Source organism: Prunus persica, chromosome G4 (assembly GCF_000346465.2).
Source record: "Prunus persica cultivar Lovell chromosome G4, Prunus_persica_NCBIv2, whole genome shotgun sequence".
In the NCBI taxonomy this organism is placed as follows: domain Eukaryota; kingdom Viridiplantae; phylum Streptophyta; class Magnoliopsida; order Rosales; family Rosaceae; genus Prunus; species Prunus persica.
Window position 1 is genome coordinate 20,282,246 of NC_034012.1, and position 11,782 is coordinate 20,294,027.

The window sequence follows — 11,782 nt, forward strand, 5'->3', positions numbered from 1 at the left end:
AGGAGAAGGACTCCAGCTGGACAGACAAAAGGAAAAGATTAGAAAGAGAAACAGATAAATCCAGAGAGAACAGTTGGAATGCTCCAAACTTACCAGGAATGCCAGGCCGCGCGGTACTATCCAGAGGGGGAGCAAGCCCTTTTCTTTTTCTTCTACCAGAAGGAACAGCCTCGGCAGGGGTTTGTTCTGCCTCAACATCATCCTCTTCATCAGCAGAAGGAAGCTCCAGATCCCCGGCGGCAATAACAGAAGAGACTGCACCAAGCAGTTAGAGGTTAGAAGCCAATCCAACAGGAAAAGACAGAAGAAAATTAAAAAGGAAAGGCTTACCAATCACTTCTCCAGCCTGGACAGACTGTCCACCCACGTTCTTTGTCAGGGAAGGATCTAATAACAGGCAGAACATAGGTTAAAAACAGATTATCAAGACAGAACAAGTCCCAGACAGAATCAAGTATCTACCTTCTATGATTTGCGCATTAATGTCCTTGATGGTCTGGATCATATGCGCTTTGGCCTCCCCCTCCGCAAAAAGATGCCAGTTCTCCCAACCGTCAAAAAGCGTTTTAAGGGCAGTAACAGAAGCTGGTAGATTTTGGAATCTGGTTTGCCACCAGGCGTCAAAATCAGCAGAACTGCAGGAATTTGGCTCCCATGAGGGATAGAGGGCATCAGTGCTATTATTTATCTTGTTCACTGCACACCGGGCGTCCTTGTGCACCTCCAGATCATCTACATCCCTCCAAGAAGAGGCCCGATTGCAACTCCGGTATGATTTCAGCGGAATAAGCTGAGGACAGCCAAGCTGCCTTGCACAGAAGTTAGGATGATAGACTTCTGCCCCCAGATGATAGTTTGGAGGTTTGCCCCCACCATGAGCCAGATCTCTAGGCAGAGTAATGCTCAAGAACTTCTTTCTGAAATCTGTTCTGGCAGCCTCGTCTTCTGGTTCTTTCTCGAAAAGCCGAGATCCAGTCTGGAACCAAGGATAGGTCCTTCTGATCACCACTTGCCACTGAGCAGCCGACCTCTTGGTACAATGCCTGAAGAGCATCAAATACTCCTCAAGAGAGCGCTTGGGCACTTCTGCCGATATCAGGGGAAGGGCCAGAACTTGGTCTTCAGGCAGAACTATGTCTGGAAACCTTAACTCGGGGAAATATACCTGCAGCCAGATCTGGATCATCCAGAATGCGCCAGGAGCAGACAGGTTCAATGGATTTTCCAGAGTGGCAGTATGCAGATTCTTGAAAAGGTGGGCCAGAACTGTTGGTCCAAGCCCCACATCAGTGTGATTGTGAAGTGCTTCTGCCAGATGTCTGTATTCAAGCAGAACTGCCGAAGACCGATTGGGGAAGACAAATCGGTTCAGCCAATACAGAAGGAACAACATATGTTGCTGATCCTTGTCCTTCTCAGCGCTGAATCTCTTCAGAAAGTTGGAGAAGGAGCAGTTCTGATTGATCGTGGCTGGAGAGATAGTGAAGGGAGTGGCCACTTTCTCTTGGTTCTTTCGCCTGTGATAATCTCCAACAGCATCAACAGGTCTGCCATGGGGCCTAAACCCAAAAATCTGAGCCATATCCAGTAGAGTTGGAGCCATGGGACCCACACGGAAATCAAATGTGTTGCTGGCAGAATTCCAAAAACACAGGGCAGCAGCAAGCAGGTTCTCATCTCTGTTAATCGACTGCTTGGACAGAAGAATGGCGTCATAGAGCCCAGCTCTCCTCCAGTGACCCCCATATCTCGGGAGAAGTCTGTCAATCCAGTCTGCCCATTTGACGGGACTGTTCCTCACCTCGCTGGACGGAAAAGATCGACTCAAATTCTTGCTAACCCAAGAATAAGAAGCTAGGGCAGAAGTGCTTTCAAAACACAAAGGTGCCTCAGCATCCTTTTTCAGCAATTCCGCCACCTCAGCCGGAACAGGACCAAACCAGTGAGGCCCTAACACCAGAGTGTTCTCAAACAAATGGAGAACATTCTCGTCCAGATTCTTCTGGGCAAAGGGGTGAAGCTTGCTCCTAACCTCTATCGCGTGGGCATCAACCCCGCTCCCAGTGATGTAATCAGGAGGATTTGAAGCTGAAGAAGACTGAGCGCGGGATTTTGGGGAAGACATTTCTGATTCAGGGGAAGAAGCGGAAGAAAGGAAGGTCTGAAGAAAGCAATGGAAATCTCGAAGGAAAGACTCGCAGGAACAAGAGCTGGAAGGTTTAGAGTTTCTTTTTCAAAAAGCTATGAATTTGAATTTCTTTTAAAGAAAGGCTCGAAAACGTGGGAAGAAGAAGATGGGACGGCACCTGATAATTACTAGCTAATAACTAGCTGATAATTAGCCGTTTTCCCACGAACTCTAGTACGTGACAGGCGGACGTGGCAGACATAGGCGAAAGCACGGAAGAAACTGGCGCGCGAATTTAATGGCAAAACATTAAGTCTAAAAACGTTCCAAAAACAAGTTCAGACTTAATGGGGGCATTGTTTGGGCCTAAATTCGACACACCAAAGAGATCCAGAAACAGGCCCGTGGTGAAATACTTATCCAGTCCCAAAAAGACCCAAAACTGTCATATTGGGCCTTTGAAAATCAGCCCACAAAATATTGTTTAAACTCAAGCCCAAGAGACTAAAGACACATTCACGTGGCTACCTCACCTCTCTGGAAAGTCAGCAAATCCAACTAGAGTTTTTATGTAAGAAGGGACGTTTCTGAAAACACTGCCGAGAAAGAAAAATCAAAGGGGCGTCTATGATCAGAGACTTTTTGCTCCAAAGCAACACACCGTCTTCTAAAAAGATTTCGCAAATCACGTTTTCAAGAGCAAGAGACAGGGAGTTGTTCAGAAAATACAAAAGAAAAATCAAAACCGCCATAGGATCAGCTCACACAGACGGTGGCATTAAAATAAAAAAAACCGTCAGCCAGGAAACCAGGGAAGGGATCGCTATAGGAAATGACCACTGGGAGTCTATCTGCCATAATTGATAAAAATCTTTCCTGCTTTACGTTTTTTGAAAAATCTTTTGCCGCCCATTATTAAAATTTAAAACCACCTTCAAAAGGAGGGTCTCTTATAAAAACAGAAACAGGCAAGAAAGAAAAGGGACATTCTTTTCATCAATCAATCAAAAAATACAAACAGGAAAACAGCTCTAGATCAGAATTCCAAAGTTCAGACTTAGAAAATAAGTCCTCTGAAAGCGAGATCCCTCTCGTTACAAATTTGGTTCAGCAAAAGCCAAAACAAACACAGCTTGAGTTTTCACAAATATGAAAACCTCAACAAATTTTATAGCATAGTTCCAGCTTGTTAAATCCTCGAGAATAGCCACTTCTGTCCTTTCAAACTGAAGAAGTCGCAGTTCTGCCCGCTCGAAAAGTCTCCCAAGGCTTGAAGTAGATTAAAGCTCTGCCAAAATTGAACTTTGGTATCGATTTACAACTGAAGCCAAGCAGCTAAAGTTGTTGACAGTACAGTCCAGCATAGACATACCCAGTCCAGCCCGGATCAGAAGTTTCTACCCAGGCAGAAATGAGATTCCAGCCATCTTTTTGCCTTTCTAGAGTTGATTTCTCCATTCTTAATTTTGTAAAAGGCAGTTCTGCCTGAAACAGTACTTTATTATTATCTATTCTAGCCAGAACAACCATCTTGATACTGAGATAAATTGTGAAAGTCCTCACCAGTCTGAGGCAAGAAAAGAACTTACTTGGGAGATATTCCTCACCCAAATTCACAATCGTTTGTTTTAGAAGTCAGTAACTTGAGGCGCAGGTTATCCACTCTAAAAATGAGTCTGCTAGAATTTACATTGCTAGCAGTGGCACGCTCGCACACCAAAGAAAGCTGACTTGTTGACCAACAAGTGGTCTCCAAGCTAGTGGGGAACTTCGCCCTTCCATATCAGGAGTTAAACACGAAAACGGGTGAACAGACCCCGACTCCGACGACGACCCCTACCCCGACCCCTACTCAATTCCTCCCTAAACCACATCCTTAGACAAATTTTAGGGAGGAATTGTAAAAATGCAACTCCAACCACTCTCTCTATCCACCTCCTAAAATAGGGAGTCCTCTAGGAGCTCCTAATCTGAGGAGAGAGAAAGGACTCCTAGTGACTCCCTATAATTTAATGCTGCTTTATTTAATGAGTATCTCAAACCTTTATTTAATGCTAACTATTTATTTTATTTTATTTTTAATAGAGATGGACCAGTCAGAAAAGAGTTATAGCATTTATGACTTTCCAAATTAGGGAGTATGGTTCGAGTTGAAATTTTTTAGAGAGCTCCTAAAGCCCTCCCTGAAACCCTGACCCCAAAAGAGATATAAATGTGGTGGAAATCAAACATAAAAAAAGAAAATTAAATGAGAGTTGACTACTGTATTAGATTCATTTGAACACAAACTTAAAAGGAGATAAAATATGATGAAGAATTAAAATAAAGGATCCAAAAAGTTCACTGTTTGTACATTAAGGAGCAAAAATGATCAAAAAGTAATTGAGAGGATGCAGATCCTTAGTAATTTAACGATCAAAATGCCAATCGGGCCCAATATGGATACTATTCTCAAAACTCTTAGTAATTAAATATTGAAATTTGAAAATATTGGCATATTTTGTAATTTTGATGTTCTTTAATTTTATTATAGTAAAAGTAGATACTATATTTTGGCATTTGGCTTTATTCTAATTAGCTGAAATTGAATTCCTATTTACCTAATTAGTAAACTATTTTGTGTGTGAAAACTAAAGCTCCAGTAAACACCACACAAGTTGTAGGAGTACTAGTTTCCACTGATTACCTTAAAGATTTGTTCTGTGAGTGCTTTTGAAAGGGCTAAAAGTACTTTTGACACGGTTAACAGAAAAATTTAAAAGAACGTTTGGGTTGTAGAAGCACTTTTTGGAACAACATTTTTAGTGAGCACAATCCTAAGTACTTTTTTATGAAGTACTTGGATTTCTTATGGAAAATTTTCAACTTTTTATAATAAAGGCGTTTTTGTTATAAACGCGTCCCAAATGAGCTCTAAAATCATGGTATAAAAGGCGCTTTTATCAAAAACGCGTCCCAAATGAACCCTAAAATTAAGGTCTTTGCGCGCTTCACAACCACCTCCCTTTATGTCAACCATAAACCAAAACTAATTAATCAATGTTTTTGTGCGTACAGACAAGCTATCAAGCCAATGTATACTTTATCATAAATATACTACGACTATTATAATATCAATGTATTGCAGCCCACCTAAATGTGTGAGGCTTTTACTCCGTCTCAAATTTTCCTTTAATATATTATATTTTGGGTTAATTACAGTTTAGTACCCTATACTTACAACATTAAGGCATGTTAGTACCTGACTTTTCAATTTTTACAATCGCATACCCTAAGCTTGTAAATTTGTTACAATCCGATTCCACTGTTAGGGTTTCCGTAAGATCTGTCTATTAGTTGTCTACGTGGCATTGTGGGTCCCATATTTTTATATTTTTTAATCTCTATCATGACCACCATGAACCCACAACCAGAACCCCATCCCCCATGAACCCAGAACCCATCCACCCCTGCGATTTTGTTCTTCCTCGACCTCCTGCGATTTTCTTCTCCCTCCACCCCCTGCGATTCCCCCATGACCACCACGAAGCTACAACCCAGAAATCAAAAGGAAGAAGAGGTCTGAGACAGGTTCATCGCACATCTTAGGCATCTGTTAAATTTTCATTAAAAAATATTAATAAGATATACCCAATTATTAAATGAAATACCCCCACCCCTCTTTGGGAGACGATATCGCTGGGTTTTTTTGCAGGAGGGTTTTGTGGCTGAGGTTGGGAAGATGAGTGGGGATGCGGCTGGAGTTGGGTTTCGTCAAAGATGAAGAGTGAGGTGGATGGGGGTTGGGTCTGGTGACGAGGTTAGGTCGGGAGAGTGATGCAGTAAAATCGAGGAGATGGTGGTGGGATAAAGTCGGTGAGAGATGGTGGTTATTAGGGGTCGAGGGTGGGGTGCTAGAGTTTGGGAAAAATGAAATCAAGGGGAGAGGGAGAAATCGGGGGGAAGGAGGGGAAGGGGGTCTGGGTTGCAGGCTTGGGTGAAGAAAAAATCGACGGGCGAGAAGAGAGCGTAAAGGGGAGAGGGAGAGAGAGATTTTCTTTATTTAAGTTTTTAATATTTTATTTATATTTTAATCAATTTGAAATTAATGAAAATTAAAAAGATATGGGACCCACAATGCCACGTAAGCAACTAACGGAGATATCTAAAGGAACCCTAACGGCGGAACCACATTGTAACAAATTTAAAAGTTCAGGGTATGCGATTGTAAAAATTGAAAAGCCAAGTACTAACATGCCTTAACGTTGTAAGTACAGGGTACTAAAGTCTAATTAAGCCTTATATTTTAGCTTGTCAATTTTTCGATGTGGTACATTTTAGTCCAAAACAAAATATGAACATTGTCAAGCATCCAAGTTGCTAACCCTATCAATTTCGTCATTAAAATTCAACCACAAAATTCAAACATTGCATTTATAAGACGATGACTTTAACAAACCACCTTACCTCTTAGAAAGAAAAGTGAGAGAGGTCTCAAGCCATCTCAACCACAAAAACTTGTCGATTGCTGGATATATAAACAGAATCAGTGCTTGTAGAATAATAGCAATAAATAAAGCCATCAAATACAATTGTATACAGAAACAAAAATACATGCCCACTTCCACATCAACCAACGGAGAGAGGGTGATGTGCCTTATATTTACATGTCCACTTCCATCTAGCATAAGGCCTTTTGGGAGTTCACTGGCTTCGAAGTCATGGGAACTCCGAAGTTAAGCGACTTTGGACTAGAGCAATCCCATGATGACTTACCCACTGGGAAGTTGCTCGTGAGTTCCCAGAAACAAAACTGTGATGGCAGGAGACCCAAAGCGGACAATATTGTGATACGGAGGAGCCGATCCGGGATGTGACATATATAGTTTTTCAAAAAGACTAAAATCTTCAACTATGTCCTTTTCATAGAAGAAAACTGAGTTCTGGTTTGTATCATAGTAAACTGGTTTGAGGATGCTTCAGTTACTGCATTGACTGTCTTCAGCATATCATGGTGTGCCGTGACTCGCGAGTCCACAATTTTTTGCGTAAAATACTGCAGCCCGTTGTTCATCATACAAAACATATCCTCACAATCTCATATAAAAATCAAATACAATCACATACAATAAATAAAGGAGAAAGTTATTTTTTTGGTCCCCATAGTTTCAATTTTATTAATTTTAACCTTGTAGTTGTAAATCCCTCACAATCCCTCACATGCTGAGAGTCATCATGTAAACAACGTTAGCCAGGTATAAGTTTCTCTCGTCCTTTGCAAGATGAATTATGCCTAATCTAATAATTAGTTGTGTGGAACCATGCACTTATACAATATTGTATTTTATTTCGTTGAGTTTTCAATTGTATTTAACATTATTCAGCAGTCAAAAACAAGGAATGAACATTGTCAAGCATCCAAGTTATTGCTAACTCTTCTGTCAATTTTATCATTAAAATTCAACCACAAAATTCAAACATTGCATTTATAAGATGATGACCTTAACATACGATGACTCTATCTCGTATGATATATTGTGGAAAACGGAATCAGTGCATGTACATAATAGCTATAAATAAAGCCATCAAATACACGATTGTCTACAGAAACAAAAATACAATGACATATTTATTATACTGTCTAGCTTGCCTTATCTCGTATGTCCAGCTGTTCTCATCACCAAACACTGCTTTTGCTTCTTCTCTTGAAGCAGATGCTCTTCTCAGATGGAAAGCTAGCTTTCAAAATCAAACCAAGAATAATCTGACCTCATGGGCTTACTATCCAAAAGCAAATACAATTCCATGCAACGTTTGGACTGGTATTTCATGCAACACTGCTGCAAGTGTCAACAGGATCAACCTCACCAATTCTGGGATACAAGGTACGCTATATGAATTTCCATTCCTTTCCCTCCCTAATCTCGAATACATTGACCTCAGCTTGAACCAACTCTTTGGTGCGATCCCATCTCAGATCAGTTCCCTCTCCAAACTCATCTATCTTGACCTTTCTTATAATAATTTGTCTGGGAAAATCCCACCAGAAATTGGTCTTCTCAATAATCTTCAAGTCCTGCACCTATTTGAGAACCAATTAAATGGCTCAATCCCTCGAGAAATCGGTCAGCTTAAGTTTCTTAATGAGCTTTCTCTGGAAACCAACAATCTACAAGGTCCAATTCCAGCTTCTTTTGGTAACCTTTCCAATTTAGAAGGGTTGTACATGCAGGAAAACTATTTAACAGGTGCCATTCCTCCAAGTTTTGGAAATTTAGAACACCTGACCACGATTTACTTGTACAACAATCAACTTTCTGGTTCTCTCCCTTCAGAAATAGGAAATTTGAAGTCTCTAGTGGAATTATGCATTGATAATAACAATCTATCTGGTCCAATCCCGTCATCATTAGGTGATCTAACAAACCTTACCCATCTCTATCTCTATAAAAATAATCTTTCCGGAACAATTCCAAAAGAGATAGGGAATTTGAAATCTATTGTGGATCTAGAGTTGGGCCAGAATCAACTCAATGGTTCCATCCCCACTTCACTTGGTGACTTGAGCAACCTAGAAATCTTATTCCTACGCGCTAACAAACTTTCTGGCTCCATCCCCCAAGAGATGGAGAATCTCACTAACAACTTTTCTGGTTATTTGCCCCAAAAAATTTGCCAAGGCGGATCACTAGAAAACTTTACAGCACACACCAACCATTTGATAGGTCCAATCCCCAAAAGCTTGAAAACTTGCAAGAGCTTAGTGAGAGTTCGTCTTGAAGGGAACCAACTGACAGGAAATATATCTGAAGACTTTGGTGCCTATCCAAATCTTCAATTCATTGACCTGAGCCACAATAAGTTGCACGGTGAACTCTCACAGCTCTGGGGACAGTGTCCGCAATTAGCAACACTACGAATTGCGGGGAACAACCTTACTGGTGGTATACCACCTGAGATTAGCCATGCAACCCAAATTCATGAACTGGATCTTTCTTCCAATAGTTTAGTAGGGGTGATTCCCAAGGACTTTAGGAGATTGACTTCTTTGATGAAATTGATGTTGAATGGCAATCAACTTTGGGGTCCTATTCCCTCAGAATTTGGATCGTTGACGGATTTTGAATATCTTGACTTGTCCACCAACAAATTCAATGAGTCAATTCCAGGCATTTTTGGTGAGTTGCTCCAATTACACTATTTGAATTTGAGCAATAACAAGTTCAGTCAAGAAATTCCGTTTCAGTTGGGGAAGTTAGTTCATATGTCCCAACTTGATCTAAGTCACAACTCACTTGAGGGCAAGATACCATCAGAAATGAGCAGTATGCGAAGCTTGGAAACGTTGAAACTTTCCCACAATAATCTTACCGGTCTCATTCCAACAAGTTTTGATGCAATGCATGGCTTGAATGACATCGACATATCCTACAATCAACTGCAGGGTCCAATCCCCAACAACAAAGCATTTCAAAATGCTCAAATGGAAGGGAATAACGGATTGTGTGGCAACGTTGGAGGACTAAAACCCTGCAATCATTCTGTGGAGCATAAGCATACCTCAAGGAAGGCGTTCTTAATCATTTTCCCTATCTTGGGAACACTTTTACTTGCTTTCCTGGCATTTGTTTTGATTGGAAGAAGAAGTAGAAGAAAGCAAGAACAGGAAATCGAGCAGAGCAATATGCATGAAAGCTTTTTCTCAATATCTAATTTTGACGGAAGAAAAATGTATGGAGAAATCATGGAAGCAACCAATGGTTTTGATGTCATTCATTGCATCGGGAAGGGAGGACAGGGAAGCGTCTACAAGGCAAAGCTCCCATCAGGCAGCATTGTTGCAGTGAAGAAATTCCATCAAACACTTGATGGTGAGGAGGCATCTCGGAAGGAGTTCCTTAATGAAATAAGGGCATTAACTCAGATACGACACCGAAACATTGTGAAGTTTCTTGGCTTTTGTTCAAGTGCCCATCACTCGTTTTTGGTCTATGAGTATTTGGAAACAGGTAGCTTGGCTGCAATCTTGAGCAACGAGAATGAAGCTAAAAAATTGGACTGGAGCACAAGGGTGAGAATTGTAAAAGGTGTTGCTCATGCGTTGTGTTATATGCATCATGATTGCTCACCACCAATTGTGCATAGAGACATAACAAGCAGCAACATTTTGCTGCACTGTGACTATGAGCCTTGTGTTTCTGACTTCGTTACTGCTAAGCTTTTGAATCCAGACTCGTCGAATTGGACTGCTCTTGCAGGCACATATGGATATGTAGCACCAGGTAAAATACTAAAATACAGAACTTTTCATTATAAAAAATTATTATTATTATTAAGTCTAGATATAATTATATCGATGATTTGCTCTTCTTTCATTTGTATGCAGAGCTGGCTTACACAATGAAGGTAACAGAGAAATGTGATGTTTATAGCTTTGGAGTGCTGTCACTGGAAGTGATTATGGGAAAGCAGCTAGGCGATTTTGTCTCCTCCTTTTCGTTTCCATCCACCACCTATGCAAACATATTGCTCAAGGATGTACTGGACCAACGCCTTCCCCCTCCAACGCCTCAAGTTCTAGATGAACTCATAACCATTGCAAGGCTATCAATTGCATGCAGACATTCCCATCCACAATCCAGGCCAACAATGCACATGGTTTCTAAGGTATTATCGTTCCAACCGGCTTCTTCCAGTAGAGGACCAGACGATACTACACTTGAACAACTCATTAAGATCTGAATTGCGTGTGACCGATGAGTTTTGAACAAATAGACCAACCTCGTGTTTAAACATACTGTATTTCATATAAACTTTAGCATGTATATTGTTTTTCAGCTCGATTAAAATCTTCAACATCAACTATCCTTTCATCCAAGTACTGAGTTCTGGTTTGTATCAGTGTAAAATGGTTTTGCCATATTATCCTATTTATTACCACATTATGGCAAACTAAATGTGTTATATTTGCAAGACAGATAACACGTAAATAAATGGTTATATATAAGATTATCCCATTTATTACCACCTCTTATCACTGGCGGACCTAGGAATTTTTTAGTGGAAGTGCAATTTCAAATGCTAAAAATTCTTTGTTGATTGAACATCTAAGGCTTTTTACTTAGATTGACTTTAGGTCCCTTCATGCATTCATATCATACATGAAAAAAAAAAATTATGTAAAAATATTGTCTAAGTATGAATGCTAGGATTTTTTAATTGACATGGCGACATTCATTAATTGACATGACATAACACATCAGTTGCCACATAAGGTGGTCAATATTGTGTGTCTAAATAGCATTACTCTTAAACTATAGGGTTGTTTTCAAGTTCATACCCAATTTTAGAGACATTTACAAGTACATACTCAAACTCCCGAAAACCATACAATTTACCCCCTCCGTTAGTTAAACCATTAGTTAATCTATTAAATGCTGATGTGGCAAATGTTACTCCCAATTTTTTATGAGATGGATTCCGTGTGGCCAAAATATATAATAAACAATTCTTTGTTTTTTCAATATAAAAAAAGAGAGTTAAATTATATTAAATTAATAAATAAAAGTGAAAATCTATCACCCTTTCTCTTCCCAACCAGCAACTCACCACGACTTGCTGCTAACCCTTCCCGGCCCTCTCCGTCTCTGCCCCACCCCCCTCCTCCCCCTCCGT

At 40.3% G+C, this 11,782-nt stretch overlaps 1 protein-coding gene across 1 annotated transcript; it reads left to right on the forward strand.

Annotated features, from left to right (window-relative positions):
- Nucleotides 7,728-11,084, forward strand: LOC18780875 (MDIS1-interacting receptor like kinase 2). Its single transcript, XM_020562396.1, has 2 exons — nt 7,728-10,389; nt 10,494-11,084. Exons 1-2 carry the CDS (start codon nt 7,728-7,730, stop codon nt 10,847-10,849), a joined length of 3,018 nt encoding a protein of 1,005 aa, XP_020417985.1. The 3' UTR covers nt 10,850-11,084.